We start from the raw sequence: 19,202 nt of genomic DNA, 5'->3' as shown, positions 1-19,202 counted from the left end.
CACAAAAATAACAAATACTTACACCCAACGCGAACAAGGGGTTGTCAATCCCTCGACGATTAATTGCAAGGATCAAATCTCGTAGTGATAGATAGATTAAACAAAAACAAAAATATAAAATAAAGAAAATAAAATTGCAGCAAGGTATTTTTGGATACAAATACATGTCTTGTTCCCATAGTTTTATCCTTAATGGCACAAATGCAAATACATTTCTTGTCCCTTTCTGTCACTGGGATATAGATCACCGCAAGATTGAACCCATCACAAAGCACCTCTCCCATTGCAAGAACAATCAATCTAGTTGGTCAAACCAAATCAATAGATCAGAGAGAAATACAAAGCTATAATAATCATGCATAAAAGAGTTCAGAGAAGACTCAAATAATATTTATAGGTAATCTGATCATAAACTCGCAATTCATCGGATCCCAACAAACACATCGCAAAAAAGGTTACATCAAATTGATCTCCAAGAACATCAAAGAGAATATTGTATTGAAGATAAAAGAGAGAGAAGAAGCTATCTAGCTACTAGCTATGGACCCGTAGGTCTGTGGTAAACTAGGCATACATCCTCGGAAGGGCGGTAAGATTGATGTAGAGCTCCTCCATGGACGATTCCCCCTTCGGCAGGGTACCGAAAAAGGCCTCTGGATGGGATATCTCGAGAACAGAAACTTGCGGCGGCGGAAAAAGTATTTCGGGTGGCTCTCTGATGTGAGGGGAATATTTGAGATTTATAGAGGTGGAATTAGGTCAAGAGGTGTCACGAGGGGCCCACAAGCCTAGGGGCGCGCCTCCAGAGCTTGTCACTCCCTCGTGACTCTTCAGGTCTCCTCTGAACCTTCTAGGGTCTCTTCTGGTCCAGAAAAAATAATCCAAAGTTTTTTCTCCGTTTGGACTCTGTTTGATATCGATTTCCTGAAAAGCCAAAAATAAGCAAAAAAACAACAACTCGCACTTGGTGCTAGGTTAATAGGTTAGTCCCAAAAATGAATATAATTGCATATAAATGCATAATAAACATCCAAGATTGATACTATAATAGCATGGAACAATAAAAAATTATAGATACTTTGGCGACATATCATCGGCAATCCCCCGGACTTTTCTGGTTCTCCGAATATCACTTCTCATATATAAATCTTTACCTCCTAACTATTCCATAGATCCGCGTGATGTCCCGAATCCCAGCTGGGACTCCGTACTAATTTCGGACTCACCATATGAATATCCCAATACTACCCTAACGCCACCGAACGTTAAGCATGCGACCCTGTGGGTTCGAGAATCATGTAGACATGACTGACACTCCTCTCTGGTCAATGACCAATAGCGAGACCTGGATGCCCATATTGGTTCCTACATATTCCACCAAGATTTTTACCAGTTGAACCACAATGTCAAGGATTCAGTTAATCTCGTATGCAGTTCCCTTTGTCCGGCGATATTTACTTGTCTGAGATTCGATCATCGCTATCTCCATACCTAGTTCAATCTCGTTACCAGAAAGTCTCTTTACTCGTTCCATAATACAAGATCTCATGACTAAACCCCCCCATTAGTCACATGCTTGCAAGCTTCTTGTGATGTTGTATTACCAAGAGGGCCTAGAGATATCTCTCTGCCACACGGAGCGACAAATTCCAGTCTGGATCCATGCAACCCAACAAATACCTTCGAAGATACCTGTAAAACACCTTTATGATCACCCAGTCACGAAGTGACGTTTTATAGCACACAAAGTATTCCTCCGGTATCCGGGAGTGGTATGATGTCATGGTCTAAGGAACAGATTCTTGACATTATGAAAGCTACGGTGAAATGAACTTAATGACACGATCATATGCTAAGCTTATGGTTGGATCTATCCATCACACCATTCTCCTAATGAGAGGATCATGTTATCAAATGACAACTCATGTCTATGGTTAGTAAAGCTTAATCGTCTTTGATCAACGAGCTAGTCTAGTAGAGGCTTACTATGGACACGGTGTTGTTTATGTATTCAAACATGTATTTAAGTTTCGGGTCAATACAATTCTAGCATGAATAGCAAACATTTACCATGAACAAGGAAATATGATAATAACTCATTCATTATTGCCTCTAGGGCATATTTCCAACACCATTTCGCGTTCGGCTCGATGCATTTCCGGCGCAAACTTTCACCCGGTTTGTGTCCACATGGACACCGAAAGGACGCCCACACGCCCGCTCCTCGTCTGCATCAGACCCGCATGTCGGTCGCACACCTACCTCCCACCGCCCAAATTTGAAGCCACACACGTGGGCGGACCCACTTGCCAACTACCCAGCCGCCCTGTCGTCATCCTTCTTATTGTGGAAGCCGTGGACTGGCCAGTCCACAGACTTCCACTTCCGAGCTTGCCTGCCTCCTCGAGCCCCGACACGAGCAAGCAAACTCTAGCCTACTCGTCGCTCTTCCACTTCCTCTCCTCCACCTCCTCGCCAGCGGCCATGGTGTGGCACTGGATCAGCAAGGGGAAGCACGACCAGGAGGTCGGGTCATCCTCCAGTCGCCACCGCTCCACCAGCTGCGCGCCGCCCGCGTTAGCATCTCACCGCCAACGGCCTCGTAGTCGTACATCATCGCCAATGTCTGTCGACGCTATTAGGAGATGGCGACGCCACTCCCGTGGAGCGATGCCCACATCTCCAACAATTGGCATCTCTCCGCGGATCGGCTGCCCATCCCATCGGTCCCAGTGAGCGGCCGTGGCCGCTGTGAGGAGATCGACTGCCGCCGCGCCCGACTGCAACCGGATCTACTCTGCGACCGTAGGTACGCCGTAGATTCATCGGTGTGGGATACGTGGCTCTGCGACGAGCACGACCTGTGGCGGCAATTGTTTTTGCCGGTCGTCCTCTAGCCGTGGCGGCCGCGCCCTGCCCGCCACACGTGTTCTCTCAGCCCGCCCCAGTCGCGGGGCGTGCGTGGGTGCGAGGCCTCATGCTGATGCCATCTCCCTCCCCGTCCCCGCCACCACCACCTCCCATGATCGACGAGGAGGAGGTGCAGCTCATGAGGCGGGTGATGGAGGACCCTGTCAACACCCACGGCGAACGCCAATGGGAGGGCCTCAAAACCCAGTTGGCCCTCTCCCGCGGCTGGCGACGTCGCCATCCTGGAGCTGGACATGGCCGTTAAGGAGGAGGTGAAGGAGGAACCCCCATCGTCGTGTGGAACCCGCGCTTGGTGGGCCAAAGGTGGACATGGTCGTCCACGCATCGGAGATGGTCGACAGGGTGGGTGCCGAGCCATGGGCGCCAACGCCGCCACGGTCACCTGAGACATCCCCGCCACGGGAAGAGGTGGGTCGGCCAGGCAGCTACCGCCGTACGTCGACCTCACCATGGACGACGAGGAGGACGGCGGTGTGTGAAGACGATGGCGGCATCCAAGACGGCCACGACGGCGGCGGCAAATCTATCTTTTCTTTTTTTATGTTCTTTAGTTTAATTTAAGTTTAAATGTGCGCCGGGACTAGTTTGAACAGTTTTAAGTTTATGTTAACATTTAATTATGTTTTATGTATGCTTTTTAAAATGTGCGGACGGCTTTTTTTTCAAACTCAAAGTCGGGCAAATTGTGACACGGCCGCCGGTTGGGTGCATTATTACGTGGGCGACCGAAACCGGGCACAGCCGTTCGTCTTCCCGACCCAAACAGACAAAATCCAGACAAGACGCACGTTTGTTTGGGTCTTGCGTAGGAGTTGCCCCAACTATTCTGGCTGCAAAATAATGTAAAAAATAAATGAAAGGATGTAGATCAAAACTGTCGTGTTAGTTTTTTGACAATTCTAAGACTGTACTGCCTTCGAACTTTTGAATTAGGAGAAGTGCCCTACAACATATTGGGTCCAATCAAACCTCCTGTTGGGACAACACAATTTCAAGCAACAGATTAATATAGTGTTGTTGAGAATTGTGTTAACGGGTTACCGTCATATGACTAAAGAAAACGCATTACCGTCATATGACTAGAGAAAACACTTACGAACTACTCCCTCCATTCCGATTTACTCGTCGTGGTTTTAGTTCAAACGGAAGGAGTAGTACATAGCAACGCAGCATAGGCATGTATGAGCACCTCCTACAATACACTTCTCGGCTCAAATTTGAATGCGCTCCTATAATGCATGCTGATGAAAAGGCCCCCTTCAATAAACATCTTAATCATCATAGCATTTTATGTTGTAGGGTAGCCACCTAAGATATGAGCTCTGCTGATGAAATATTCACAAGACAATAGATGAACATACTTCAGATTATAGAAACCACATTTCTTTTTACTTTAATGAAAGAGAAGCCTTTAGAATTCCATTATAGAAACCACATGGTCCAGATCATAAACAAACTACTAGCAAGGATCGACTCCCAGAATATTACAACCTGATCACGAAGGATCATACACTGCACCACATACCAAGCAGCAAAAACTCAGTCTACATAGGCCAAACCAAAGTCCAACTTTGCCAAAATGTGCCAACACAGGCCAAACCAGACTCCAACTTGAAACAAATGTCGAATTACGAGAGCTCCTAGCACATCGTATGAAATACTAGTGGTCCAATCCACAATCATGCATAAAGGTAACTAACAGTAATCCAGCACTTATCCACGGCCATAAACTTCGGCAAAAAGTGCTCTGTTATCTGTCTTGGCACCATTCGTTCAAGGAGATTTCTGTTAACCAAAAAAAAAACAGATTAGCAGCATAGACAAGCACTTGAATGGAGATATGCAGATGTATATCAATATGAAGCAACCAATATTACAAACTAATGTGTTATTGTATGTCAGAGTAGTATTATGCCACCAGGCGTCAAGCTTGGTAAGCTATCTCAAAAACAACAACCAAAATAGTAGTATTATGCCAATATGAGATTTTGAAAATCAAGAGTGGGAAGATCTTCCTTATTCTAGGTAGGCCTAATAAAGACGTAGTTAAAACATATTACTATCATTCTTTGGCCTAGATACATAAAATGTAAACGTACTAAGCAAAGACAGACGGACACCTCACCGTCCTGGACCAATAACAAGGGCAACTTTCTGTTCTCGTTCTGACAGTTGTGAAAGATGGATTTAGGGGAAGATAGGCCCTAGATAAAATTCCAATAGATCCATCAGAATTTGGCGATTTCCTCAGGATCCGACAAGCACCTTTAATGCCCCATGCCTCACTCCATGAATTCAGAAGTAGCCAAGAAGTGGCATTATATCCAATCAATAACATTGCATGATTTAAAATTCCATGGTCTACTGGGACATTCATAACGCCCTGAATCAGAGAAAAAGCAAAAGAAAACAAAGCATTAGGTAATAAACACATGCAACGGCATGGTTAGCGTACCAACCAAACAGGCCTACATGCAGATTCAAAGAAATGGCACATTAGATTTTCTCAAATTAATCTTCCATGGCCCTGATTTTATGCTTCAGTATTCAGACAATGAAAGTGATTCAAGAACAAAATCAGGCTATGTAAGTTTGGTTTTTTTTGGAGGGGGGGGGGGGGGGGGGGGGCTGGCTTTTATATGCATTCAGCATTCATCTTATTATGTTTTTTTAAGTTTAGAATATGCCAGATAACATAACATACAGGAATCTGATCATGACTAACTTTTATCTATCTATATGAATACTACTTATTGAAGTACATCAGTACATCATATCTTTATAGATACTGCGTTCCGAATGGATTCTGACTCGTGGGTCTAATTGTCATAAAACTCATGATTCACAATAACAGACCATGAAATTAATTTCTGCAGTAACATAATAGCAACGCCATTTTAAAACCTGAGTAAATATTGGAGAAACAGAAGACAGCATACATATTGATAATTTTCAAACTCTATCCCAGCAGCTACTCCAACGGCAACTGGCTGATGGGCCACAGCATACATGAGAGCTTCTTCTGCTGGAGCGACTTGTGCCCAACCCTCAATAGTAAGACCTTTAGCCTACAGAAAAAGCATATTAACATGAATAGTTTATTGGCTTTTATTTATTGAAATCAAAAGTTGCAATATATTTTACCTTAATATCCTGGCAAAAGCCCCTCTTCCCAGTATATGGATAAGCAGATTCTAGGACTACTCCACCCCTCATGACAAAGTCGAAGACCTTTGGTATTGTGCCTCCCATGCATCCAGAATTAGTTATAGTATTCGCATCAAGAACATGCTGGCTAGAAAGTTCGACGTTTATTCCAGTTATGATGGAATGAAGACTCCCAATACCAACAAGAGATGCCTGAATATAGCAGTTACCTACAGAAACAATATGGGTTCATGACCATCACTAATGATTGCCGTAGAAACTGAAACCAAACTTGGAAGCAAGTACGACAGTCTGGAACTAACTTATGTGAGTATCAATGGTAGCATTTGTTAAAACTACACGGCTAACCTGCCTAACGTTTGTTACTCACAGTACTGTCCAAAGCATTCTAAGAAAATAGAACGACCAAATTACTATCATGCATGTCCGCAGTTTAATCAGGTAAGCAACCTTATAAAAAAGGCCATTAATGATTACTTGATAGGCCTGCAGAAAGGTAATGAGCTACTAACACAAAAACATAGTGATCATGAATTAACAATGTAAAGTATCTTTTGTTTTTGTTTTGTGCATGAGGGGATGGCAACATGGATCTATGAATTAACATCAATCTTATGTACTAGCAAACGATATCTGTTCTTTTTTTGTTAGAAATAACAGAGTATTCTTGGAGTACCAGGCAGAGAACTAGAGAAGCAGTCACCAAACATCAAAACAGGGTTGATTTTTTTTTTTTGACATCTCACAATGGGGAAAGAGAAACGTAAGTGATTTGCATTACTCGTCCATACCACAGCCACGCTGATCTTTCACTGGGATTTTAAGCCATGGGACTTTTCTCCAGTCCACAGACTTGGGCAGTCCATATTGACCAACAGAGGTGGTAACCCCGTAATCTGCATACAACAGCAAAATTATGTTAGTTAACAAATCACTGTTACTCAAAACTAATGTGGTTAATACGTACACCCACAAAGTTATTGGAGAGGTATTTCATCATTATTATTTTTCTGAAAATTGTTATAAACTGGAAACGGAATGCAACTCTAACACCGAAATTTGTGTTTTTCAATGCACTGCAAATTTACCATTTCCTCCGATATTGAATTTTTGGGCTGTTAACCAGTGATTACAACATCATGCACATGGCGTCACAAAGGGGCTCGCATTACCTTCAGTTTTAAAAATCTTTTTTACTACACATAAATCATCAGAAAAAACGATTTTAAGCATTTTATTTGTATAACTACCATTAGAGACTATAAGCACATCCAAATAAAAGACCCATGAACAATGGAGTAAAACTAAATTCATTTTTTAACGCCAAAAAAAGAGCCGAGGGGCTAGGCTCTGCCTCTCTTGAACTAATGTGTTAATCCCTCCGTCCCATAATTATATTATGGAAGGTCTTACATTATGGAAGGGAGGGAGTATTAGGTAGAGCACCTGGAGATACACCAATTTAACCATAGTCAGCCCAGCACATGTGAGTTGAACTCTGGACTAACAACTAGTAAGCATTTGCAGAAACCGGGTTCTGGTATACTAAATACTAAAATCACGAAACAGCAACCATGCCGAGAATTAGTTTACCTGGCCCAAAACATTTACGACCGAAGACATAGCCGGGCTCGACCAATTGTCCTGCATAAAATAAAGTTGGGGTCATTCCCAACGAGGAATTATCTACCAAACTAATGCAGTTTATAGTTTTTTATACATAATTCACCTGATGAAAGAGACCTGCATGCAGATCTGAAGTTCTGCCCCAGCTGTTTTGCTCCACGGAGACCAGATAGCAGAACATTTGCCATCTTCAATTAGCCACTTGATGAAAAATAGTTTACATCAGTTTCAAGTACTAGCATTTGGGAAAAACGAGGCACACCACCAGAAATTTCACGCCTAACCCCCCCTACCCCCCCCCCCCCCCCACCCCACCCCACCCCCAGCTCTTCTCCCAAAACTTCACAGCAAATCTAGAGCCTCTCCCAACCACATAGATATCGAACCCCAAGGGCCTCCCCTCCATCATTCACCAATTAATCTTTAGGAAGAAGCAATTACCTTCCAGCCGCTCCTTCGATTGTGCCCAGTCACCAGTCGCCAGCCGCCAGCCGCCTAGGGTTATGATGCGGAAAATGTGGCGAGGACCCAGAATGGAGTTGAGTACCACAGCGAGAGTGGTTATATCCACCTGGGCTGGCTTAAGTGTTTCGGTGGGCCGAGTTTTCAAAGTGGATAGTCTGTCTATAGGGCCCGTTAGAGCATCTCTAGCACACCTCTTAAAATCGCAAACTGCAAAACTGGGATACGGGTTGAAAAAAATGTATTTTAAAAGTTTATTTTAGCTGCGGCCAAACAGATACTGTAAAACTGGAATAAAGAGCTCCTTCCTACAGTCCGGCCGCTGCCACCCTTTCCCCAGCCGGCGCGCCGGCCGCGCCGGCCACGCCGGTCGCGTCCAACCCCGTCGGCCGCGCCCCATCGCCCGCAGGCCATGATGCGTCGCCCGTCGGCCGCGTCCCGCCCCTGTCGGTCACGCCCCATCACCGCGCCGGCCGCGCCCAGCCTCGCCGGCCACGCCCCGTCGCCTCCGTCGTCCGCGCCCAGCCTTGCCGGCCACGCCCCACCGCCTCGGCCGTCCGCGCCTTGCTCTATTGCCAGTCGAGTCGTGCCCCTTTGCCTGCCGCGCCGGGAGGATTCCGGTGGCCAGGCTGAGGTCATGGGAGGCCACGGCTATGTCGAGCTAGTCCAATTCGAACCGGCGGCGATCGATTGCGGCGCCTAGCGGCCTTTTCCGGTGAGCGGTGATGAATTCCGGCGAGTTTAGGGCGGATTTTGGCAAACTCCACGGCGGCGTGTTTGCTCCGACGAGGTTTGACCGGTATACGGGCCCCCTAGATTCGGCCTTCCAACCTCCAAAGATAAGGGTTTCAGGTGTGCATTTGCGGTGGCCCTTAAAAAAATTACGGGTTGGATCACTTTTACGGTTTCTGTTCTGAACACTTTTTTCGCCCAAAACTGTAAAACGCAAAAAAAAATATGGGTTTGACCACTTATGCGGGGTCTGCTAGAGATGCTCTTAGAATATCTGAATATTCTCAAAAAATAAAAAGAATATCTGAATTAAGTCCCGTCAAAAAAAGAAGAATACGAGAATTAAGTCATGGTACCCTGAATAATTAGAAGCCCGTGCTATGCGTCTGACGGCTGATCTTTGTCAAATATGAGAATTAAGCCGGTCATGATCCATCCGATCGTATGATGCTCATCATGTGATCGCTCCTCTTCTCTGCTGACGTAATCGCAGCATGATCTATGTTGCAAACCTCCATTGCAAATGGTGCCCATCACTATTGCAATAACATTTTTGTTGCAAAAGGTGCTCATCACCATTGCAATAAGATCATTATTGCAAAAAAAAATCTCTTCCTCACGGCCATGCCCGTCGCAATGCAATAACACCCTTGTTGCAAACCGTCGCTACAACAGAACCCTTGTTGAAAAAGCATCTCTGACTTTGGGCGTACTTGTCGCCATCGCAACAGTGTCGCTCAATTCGCAACAGCGATAGACGGCGGCCATCTCAGGTTGGTGGCGATGCGTCTACGATCATCATCACGGCACCACTTGCAGCATCTCGTGTCACCACCGCCCCATCTCAGGTTGGTGGCCCTCTCCTTTTTGGAGCAATGCACGTGCCATGGGAGTCGTCCCCTTTTTTCTCTAGTGAAGATGCAGTCATCGATAGAAAACGTGTGGTCCGACTGCTTCGTTTGGGAAAGGCTAGGGGGGGCGACAAGGCATGTGTCGTGCAATGTAGGAGGCGGACGTGAGCAAGAAAACCACTCGGTGGATGTTGATTGTTTCCCTAGGGAGAATGCACAGGCTTAATAATGGTATGTCTCCTTTTGTCTTTTTACCTTTGTGGTGCGGAGGGTGAATTTTTTTTGCCTTTGTTAACATATAAATAGAGAAATGGATTAAATCATGTTTATATGATTTTAAATAATTGCACCATGTATTGTGCAAGTTTTAACATGTTAACTAATAGTCCAAACAAATGACGAATGTAAATACGATTTGTATTATCTTGTGTTTTCCATCAACCAATTAAGTACACATTACCTAAAAAGGTATTATATCGTTTAATCTATATGACAACTAACATGACTCATATTATATTAATAAGACTTAGATTTGATAAATCCAGCAGCCCGAATGCATTTTGAGATGCTTTGGGGATGTCACGGGCTGAAGACAAAACTTCCAAAAAAAGTTTGGTTGTACCTATACGATGTGGTCACTTGAACTTGGAGGCAATTATCAGAACTACTGGTCACCCATGCTCACTTCCCAATCAATTATTTGGGTCTTCCGCAGTTGGTTTGGCAACTTAGTTGTGTAGCTTTCCAATATCTTAAGGATTAAATTGGGCAAAAACATCACCTCTGAGGACAGCATAACTCTTGAGAAGTCGATGATCACCTCCCAAGCAGTGTCTCACATCACCGCTATCGTCTCCCCCCCCCCCCCCACACACACACACGCACACTCAAAGCCGTCAGAAATGTGGGTCAACATGGTGAACTCGTGCGATGATGCAGACTTAAGACCTGTTCTATGACTCCACTACCTTCACCATTGGGAATGGTGTGCGAGCCCCCTTTTGGAATCCCATTGGTTGCATGGTAAGAAGCCCAAAGAGATTGTGCCCCTCATTTTAGCGGACTCTTCAAAGAAGAATTGGAAGGTTAGAGAAGCTTTGCCTGATGAGGCTTGGGTCTAAGATAAAAATCCCTACCCAAGTATCAATGGCACACATCCTAAAGTTCATCTCCTTTTGGATGCAGCTCCACGATATCAATCTTGAGGAGGGCATCGAGGATCACACTATTTGGAAATTCATTACTAGTGGCCACTATACAGCGGCATCTGCTTACATGACGCAATTCTTGGGAGGTGGGGAAGGGCGTGAGTGCCATGATGATTTTTTTTTTTCTTTACTTGGTTGGCTAGGAAAAATATGATTTGGACCATGGATAGACTGGACAGACATGGTTGGACAAATTGTGGCTTATGTCCCTTGTGTAAAAGAGAACAAGTCATCGACTCACCTTTTCTACAAGTGTTGGTTCACTAAGGCTTTGGGAATTGGCCAAGGGGTTGTGTCACAAGTTTTGACATTGCCTCTTGGAATGTGGAGCTTTCCATCAAGGAGTGGTGGATCAACATGTATGAAAAAATATTCCAAATTGAAGATCAATGGCGTCACTCGCCGTGCTAATAAGTTGGACAATTTTGAATGGAAGAAATGCCGCAAGTCGACAACCAAAAGTACGCGCCGCCAACCATCCTCCTAGATGCCATCAAGGAGGCACTCGTTGGGCTTTGCCCGAGCCAAATGCTGAAGGCCAAATCATACCGAGAGAGTAATGACCTTGTTATAATCGTTTTGCCCCATGTGACAAGAAGAAACCCTTCCACTTGGCCCCCGCGTCGCCCAGGGTGGCTACTCAAGCGACGTCGAGTCCTCCCGGCCAAACCTTACCCTTCCTCGCCCCTTCCCAACCTTGCTGCCACCGACAAGCATCACTGGGGCAAAGAAATCGTGCAATGCTAAGCGGCAGGGAGGCATCCCTCTCACAAGGGCTACTATCTCTCATTGGGAACTCATGACCCGTGGCGCCGCCGCCGATTGGGTCGATCTGCGCCACCTCGTCATCTGCGGGTGCTCCACCGCCCGGGCCATTGCTGTCGTGGACAAGGGGTATATGTGGTTGGCTTGTTCCTAGGGGATCCTTGGCCACTCCTTAGCTTGGGTTCCATCCAAATGCGTCAGGATTGGGCGTGGGGTGCCGCCAGCGGGGGGTAGGGGCATTGGTTGGATTATGAGGCGGGTGAGTCGTTGGGGTTGTGCCTAGGATGTGGAAGTCTCCCTCGCTTGTTGGCCCTCTAGTGGTGCTTCGGGAGCGGGTGGCCGCGACGTGAGAAAGGCAGTTGCCTCTCTTCCACGCTCGAGTGGACTCCCTGGTCAGCAAGGAGCCGTCTTATGATAGTTGTCGATGAGAGTACTGTTGGTGTAGGGCACAGATTTGTGAATGCCGAAGAGGCGGCCCTGGGTGGCAGTTTGTTTGGTTGGCTCTTCAATGAGCTTCATGATGGTTGTGGTGGCAGTGTTCCTCGGTCGTGTGGGAGGAGCGAGGCGGCGGGAATCCAGATGTTGGTGCTGCTTTGACGGTGCCAGCGGTCATGGTGACCATGGTACCTCAGGGTGACAGGGGTGAGGCTTTGGGCGAAAGCTTCATGTTCCCACAACGGCAATGCCTACAGGTGTCGTGTCCCTCTTAGGGGCGTGGTTGAGGACTTGTGGTTCTCTCCCAGCACTAGGGCTCCAGGTGAAAACCCTTGATCGTAGCTTCGGTCTTGACTGCGACGGTGCTTACCGTCATCACCCACTTGGGGCGTCATCATGGAGCTAATATTCCCTCTGGTCACGTCTCCTCGGCATGAGCGAACAAACTCAAATTCCAACTCGAAGCTCCTTCGGCACTGGAGTGGGGCAGTCCTGGCGGCTTCCTATCTTCTACACGTGGCATCGTCGTCACCGCTCTCAGCCCTCATAGTCTGCAAGCAAGATCGATGATCCCTGGCTCAGAGCGAGAGGGCGGGAGGGCCTCTTCCGTGACTTATATGCGTGCATGTGTGGGCGTGTGTTGCATCGGTGGCCGATGGTCTCTCAAGGAGGTGTGGTTTCACTTCTAGTTAGTTGCCTTGGGGTGCTTGTTGGTGGGGTGTGGGTACTCCTATAATCTTGTTTTTTTAGACGAGGCAAACGACTTGCCATTTTCATTGATTAAGAAGAAGAGAATTGCCCGGTTAATTGGCGGAAAACCAGGGTAAAACGGATACAAGCCAACCCATATGACATGGGCACCACCGGCCAACCTGGCCACCGACATGGAACCCGAAACTACAAAAAAGAAAGACGTCCGCCGAGGAGTCACAAGCGTCATCATCATCACCGGTTGCCTCGAACGGGCGACTCCGACTTCACCATAGAGCTCCATCATCGAATTCATTCCGCAAACAGTCGCAGAAGCAACGACGGCACATGCCAAGCAGATGGCCACACGCGGAAGCAACCGACAACTCTGACTTTGACGACGAGCATCACAAGGGAAATATGCAGGACTTGCGCCGATCGTGCCCTCCGCAAACGACCATCGAGTGCCTGTCATCCTCACCACCTAGACTCGCTCCACCGCAGCTCCGACTTCAAAACAACCAAACAACCAATGGAAGGGCACCTCAAACACACCTGGAAGAACCGACTACCAAAGTCCACGCCGCGACCCGAGCTCCTCTCGATGCCATCATCGTTGCCAAAACAGAAACCAGCGCCTCACCTCAGCAAACCACGTGGCGAAGATGCCGCCATCCACCGGTTTCCCAGTCGTAGTTGTCTCCAAGACGATGCCCCCAAGGAGGAGAAAGACGCGAAGACGCCTCCATCGCCCGATCCAGTAGATCCGACGTTTCCCTTCGAAGCCAAAGCCATGGAGAGGAGGAGCACACCTCCAAGACGACTCTTCCAAGAAAGGTTACGGCACCCGCGGGCATCACCGTCGCCGGCTCCAATGAAGATTGGAACAAGGATTCCTCCCAGAGTTGCGTCGACCGCCTACTGCCACCGACCGCCACCCACCAACAACCATCCCAGCTGAGGTAGACCTCACTCTGGCCGCGGGATCCCATGATCCACCGCGCCCAGACAGGCACCGCCCCCCTGGCCGTAGCCGCCAACCACCGTCGCAGCATCGTCGCGACCACCACCACCGCAACAACCATTGCTGCATCGCGGGAACTGCAACCAAAACGGAGCACAGCGCGCCAGATCCAGATCGAGCCGCTCGAGCTAAGCAGCTGAGCAGGAGCAGGCCCTCCACCCGCAGCACACCTCGCACCCCGGGGGCATCGCCCGCCACGCCCAGCCAGTCGCCGCGCCCGGCGCGCACCATCCATAGCCGCGCCGGCCGTCGGTCCACGCCCCATGCACGCATCCGGAGTCACCGCGAGCGCGCCGGCCGTCGGTCCACGCCCCATGCACGCATCCGGAGTCACCGCGAGCGCGCCGGCCGTCGGAGCACGCCGTCCACGCCCAGGCCGCGCCGGTGCTCGGACCGAGGCCGCCGCCCCCCACCCGCACCACCATCCGCGCCAGCCGCGACCCGCGGAGTCCCTGATCGGGATCGCATGAACACCAGCGACCGCAATCTCACTCTCGTGACGGCGCGCCCACCGCCACGACCAGCCACCGCTCTGTGCGCCGAAGACCACCTCCGTCGCGCGAGAGGACGCCGTCCCAGAGCCGAGCGCCGGACGGCCGCACCCCGCGCGCGAGATCCCCTTGCTCCCGTGCGACCTGCAGCCTGAGAGCGCCCCGCCGCCGCCAGTTGCGCACAGGCTTTTCCTGCCGGAGGCCACCGGCGAGGGCGAGCGAGAGAAGGAGCCTTGAGAGGGGAGGCTGCCGGGGGGGGGGGGGGGCGGAGGTCGCCGCCCGTGTCGCCCCGCGGAGGAGCGGCGCGGGGGCGGTAGACCGTCCCCTATAATCTTGTTGTATCTTGCTGAAAGCCTTTTTGTTTTTACCGCATGTACAACTTTTAAAAACTCCTTATTAGTTATGGGTGAGGCTAATCTTATGCCTCCAGTAAATAAAGAATCCGGCAGCAAAGTGCATTGCAGGCCATGCAGTCAAATGAGAACCAATAATCAAACTACATGGGAGGGGGGTGTACCTCAGTATGCACATCGTGACATCACCCACGCGTGTTTCAATCAATCCATGGTCAGGCACCGGGTGGCCTAGGCACGGTTCATATATGTGAAAATGAACGACCAACTGACTCAAATCTCCACTCTACGATGATCGGAAAAACGAGAAATATCAGACAAGGATCATACCTGGAATCAGATAAGAGACACGCAGCACCTCTCTGCACTCAGCCTCAAGTTGTTCATCGGGCAGGCTTCCAGAAGGAGCGTCTTTGCCAACAGACTTACATCCCTGAATTGGCTTGACAAGGCAAATATCTGCAAATGAGAGCAAAGTTGAATCAGCTCGAATGTACCGAAGAAGTAAAGAGTACAAGTCAGTTTCAAAGGATTGAACCAAAAAAAAACTTGAATCCACAAATGATCAGGAGGCACATGGACACACAAGTGCCTATGTTGTCGTCAGAAGTTGCCTGGTCACTTTGTCGACAAAGTCCCAGAGGCACATGGACACAAGTGCCTCGACCTACCTCACAGTCACGACGCCAAACATTAACACAAAGGCATGCCAGAGTTGAGAGGATAACATAGTCCCATGGTATCCCCTTCATCAATGAAACATGGATTTCTCACGTACACTAGGAAATTTATAAGAGGCACATTAGAGCAACTCCAACGGGCCGATCCAAACGGACGGCGATTTCGTCCGCTTTTTGTCCGTTTGGGTCGGCCAGACGGACACGGATGCCCGCTTTCGCATTTGGGTCGGCATGTGCACCCAACGCTGGCCCGAGACCCATTTTGACGGCGCCAAAAAAAATGAACGCATGCATATTAAAAAAAAGAGAAACAACATTAATCAGCGAGAGTCCACGCGTCCACATTTGCATTTAAAAAAACAGCCTAAACTACGAGGCGGCGCGCTGCCCTAGGCGTCGTCGTCGTTGTCCTTGGGGTCCGTGAGGTCGATGAGCGTCGGCGCCGGCCCGGCCCAGGCGAACGCCGTGTTCCAGAGCGCCGTCATGTCGGGCTGTGCCGGCGCAGGCAGTGCCGGGGCGGGGGGTGTGCAGCCGCCTGTGCAGCCGCGGCCTGGCGCGCCTCCTCCTCGGCCTCGCGCTGCTCCTCCTCAAGGTCGCGCTCGAGCATCTCCTCGTACTCGCCGCGACGGCGCTCCTCTGCCAGCCGGCACTGGCGCCACATCTCGAGGTACGCCTGCTCCTGCCCGGCGTCGCCCCCAGCCAAACGGGTGGCGCGGACACCCACTCGCGCACCACTCCATTCCAGGAGAAGCGCGCGATGGGCTCGGGCTCGGGCTCCGGCTGCGGCTCCGGCTTGATGGGGGACGGCGGGGCCACCGGCGGCACCACGCTGTCGCCCGCCCCGGAGAGGGCAAGGGCCTGCGCCATTGCCGCCTCGTACTGGGCCTCCTCTTCCGCCTCCGCTCTGCGCCGCTCGTCCTCCTCGCTCTCCCGGTAGACGGCCGCAAGGGTCGCCTGGTAGGCGTCCTCCGCCGCCTGGTCCTCCTCGCGGACGACGAGCGGCGTTGGCGGCGACCTCCGGTCGACCTCACACACGCCCCGTCGCCTCGCCTCCTCGTGCTCGAAGGCGAACCACCTCGCCCAATTGGGCGAGTCGGTTGCGTAGGCCTTGTTGAGGCGCTGCTCCGGCGTCAGCAGCGCCCGCCGGCGCCGCACCTCCTTCGCGTGAGCACGAGCCGTCCGCGGCGCCGCCGGCACTGGTATCCTATCTGGATCCAGATGCCAGTCGTGCGGTAGCGTCACGTCCGGATACGGCAGAGGCTGGCGGTTCTGCCAGTGCCACTCCGCCTGTTGCACTGGCACGTTGACGCGCTGCCTCTGCCGGCGAGGCGCCGACGGAGGTGGGAGGAACTCGGAGGGGAAAGGGGTGGCGGGGGACTTGCCCTTGGCCTTGCTGCCGCTGGCGCCGGAGAAGAGGCCCATCTCGCTGTGGTTGTGGTGGCTAGGGTTTGCCGGCGACGAGGGAGCAAAGGTGGGCAGATGTGGACGGCGAGTTTGGATGAGGACGGCCCCGCCGCACGGTCGGCTTAAAAAAGGACGAGCGCCGTCGCTGACGCGTGGGCCCGTCGTCATAAATTAAGCTGACCGCGTGGGCAGCGGGTAGTTGGACGGCTGCCATATGGGGACGCGGCGGATAGCGAGAAGGCGCGCGAAGCGTCCGTTCGGCATCCGCGCCGACGCATTTGGGACGTAAATTTGGGCCGCAAATGCGTCGGCGCGGACGCGACGCGGACAAGATTTGGGTTTAGGTCGGCGCGTTGGGCCGTCACTTTTGTCCGCGCCGACCTAAATGGACGCAGGCGAACGAAATGGGTCGGCCCTTTGAAGTTGCTCTTACCTCGCCAGAGATAATAGAAAGTAGAAACAAGAGTTATCAATGACACAAATGAAAACTTGCACTGAAAAATTAACTAAGATATACAGAACGTAAGCTACTCCCTCCACCCCATAATATAAAAGTATTTTTTAGGCTAGTGTAGTGTCAAAACCCTTCTTATATCAGAAGGAGTAGTATTTACCTCTGTCCCAAATTACATGTCTTACATTTGTCTAGACATGGATGTACCTAACACTAAACCGTGTCTAGATACATCCGTATTTAGACAAATTCAAGAGAAGTAATTCGGGATGAAGAGATTACGAAATTAGTACAGGAAATACCTTGGAACAAGAACTAATCATGCATCTGTCGAGCCTCTTCAAGCCGTGAGTTGCCGTGGCAACGGTTGATCTGATAAAATGGTAAAGTTGAATCAGCTCGAATCTAGTACTCCATAAATAGAAGGAAAATCACCTTGACACTTGAGGATTACACAATAGAAGGAAAATCAGAGAATGGAACGGAGGGAGTATAACAATCTTACTATTGACTTGGACCACTGTGCCTCCTCTCCCGTCTCCATAAACTCTGGTTCGTCCCATTGAACACTTGAGGATTCAGCCTCGTGACTTGCGCGCCGTAGCCCCAGAGGCACATGCACGGGCCTATGCCTCGGACACCATCTCAGCCACCTCGCCGGGCATGAACAGGACTCGCCGGGGATTCACTAGAAGAAAGAGGTGCAGAGGACAACCAACATACATAGTCCGGCACAGCCTCTCATTCTCCATGTCACATGAACGTCAAGCATATGCCTTGGGACTTTCATCCCGGTCGCCTCGGCCGTGGCTGAGCAAGAGCTCACCGGAGGAAGCTATGTGGAGTTGGGCAGGACTTTCCAGAGGAGGAGAGGAATTCCGAGAGGAAGATGCACGGCTCACGGACATCCTCACGGCCACGTCGGCTTCATGCAAAAGAGCTCGCCGGAGTTCATCAGGAAAGAGTTAACTCAAAGCTGCAAAAGAACAATTAACTCAGAGATACAGAAAGACAGACAAACAAACAATCGAATAAAAAATAGAGAGGAAAACAGAAACACCATGCAAATCCTAATCCATGGACTAGTTCTACCTCCGTCAGGGCGAATCTCATTTAAGTTGGGCGATTTATGTTCATACCGACGTCATGATTGCTTTAGATCTGCGAAAGAGAGCAAAGTTGAATCAGCACGAATAGCGATAGAAGGAAAAAAAATCAAACTCTGTTTGAAAGGATTAACAAGAAAATCATGCCTTGAAGCATAAACCAAGGTTCATGCCATGGACGCCTAAGGAATCAGCCCCCTCGCATATGCGCTGTAGTCTCATGGGCACATGCACGGCCTAAGCCTCGGTTCCTTCACGGCGACCGCCTTCTCTTTCCCCATGTCACATGGCCATGAATACACGCTTGGGCACCATCTCCGCCGTGGCTGGGCAAGAGATCGCCGGAGGAAGGTGGAGATGCGGAAGACTTTTGTGAGAAGAAGAGGATAAGTAGGTTGTAAGCCAAAACTGAAGGACGAGAGAGACGGTAATCCACGAGTCTATCGCGGTGTAGACAATTTTCTGTTCGCCAGATCCGCATTCGATTTGACCCGACGTGGGGTAGGAGAGCTGTATCCGTGTTTTTTTTCTAGTATCTGACAGTTTCCTAATTAAAAACTAGTCCGGTGTCACTGCTTTCCAAGCGCTCTCATATACTGTCGATCAAATCAAAACAAAAAAGAAGAGAAAGGTGCTCCCAAAACGCAGGCGCGTGCGTGCGGGCCCCGCGTGCACTAACGCCGAAAGTCATTCACATGCATCTACCACCATTTATTGAGCCTGCCTCGTGGGCCAGTACGCCTTTAATCGAGAGCGCACTGCACCGTTCGCCCGTGTAGTTGTTGAAGAACACTACAATCTTTCTTTTTTTCGGGGGAAGAA

At 49.7% G+C, this 19,202-nt stretch overlaps 1 protein-coding gene across 12 annotated transcripts; it reads right to left on the bottom strand.

The window, feature by feature from the left end:
* Nucleotides 1-4,298: 4,298 nt before the first annotated feature.
* Nucleotides 4,299-18,897, bottom strand: LOC109778465 (zingipain-2). Of its 12 annotated transcripts, XM_073508118.1 has the most exons (14): nt 18,528-18,897; nt 18,367-18,435; nt 17,780-18,250; nt 17,577-17,646; nt 15,067-15,195; nt 14,901-14,967; nt 8,167-8,405; nt 7,829-7,926; nt 7,693-7,743; nt 6,891-6,995; nt 6,076-6,308; nt 5,871-5,999; nt 5,057-5,314; nt 4,299-4,716 (listed from the first exon to the last, which is right to left on the bottom strand). In XM_073508118.1, the coding sequence occupies exons 8-14, from the start codon at nt 7,911-7,913 to the stop codon at nt 4,705-4,707; spliced, it is 873 nt and encodes a 290-aa protein (XP_073364219.1). In that variant the 5' UTR covers nt 7,914-7,926; nt 8,167-8,405; nt 14,901-14,967; nt 15,067-15,195; nt 17,577-17,646; nt 17,780-18,250; nt 18,367-18,435; nt 18,528-18,897; the 3' UTR covers nt 4,299-4,704. The 12 variants fall into 12 exon arrangements, 10 of the variants coding, with proteins under 10 accessions (XP_073364219.1, XP_020192610.1, XP_020192617.1 ...); XR_012201993.1 differs by lacking the exon at nt 8,167-8,405 and having other exon boundaries at nt 5,031-5,314; nt 5,836-5,999; XM_020337021.4 differs by lacking the exon at nt 8,167-8,405 and having other exon boundaries at nt 5,052-5,314.
* Nucleotides 18,898-19,202: the final 305 nt, after the last annotated feature.

This window comes from Aegilops tauschii, chromosome 2, assembly GCF_002575655.3.
Source record: "Aegilops tauschii subsp. strangulata cultivar AL8/78 chromosome 2, Aet v6.0, whole genome shotgun sequence".
NCBI lineage: Eukaryota > Viridiplantae > Streptophyta > Magnoliopsida > Poales > Poaceae > Aegilops > Aegilops tauschii.
Note: the sequence above shows the minus strand (reverse complement) of the source record. Positions and strands in the feature narration are given on the sequence as shown.

What these genes read in the sequence shown, in the direction of transcription:
- LOC109778465 (XM_020337021.4), bottom strand. Translation starts at nt 7,913, where the DNA reads ATGGCAAATGTTCTGCTATCTGGTCTCCGTGGAGCAAAACAGCTGGGG. An exon ending in GCTTTTGCCAGGATATTAAG is followed by an intron (nt 6,000 to 6,075) that starts GTAAAATATATT and finishes CTTTTTCTGTAG; the next exon opens with GCTAAAGGTCTTACTATTGA. An exon ending in AGTTTGAAAATTATCAATAT is followed by an intron (nt 5,315 to 5,870) that starts GTATGCTGTCTT and finishes TCTCTGATTCAG; the next exon opens with GGCGTTATGAATGTCCCAGT.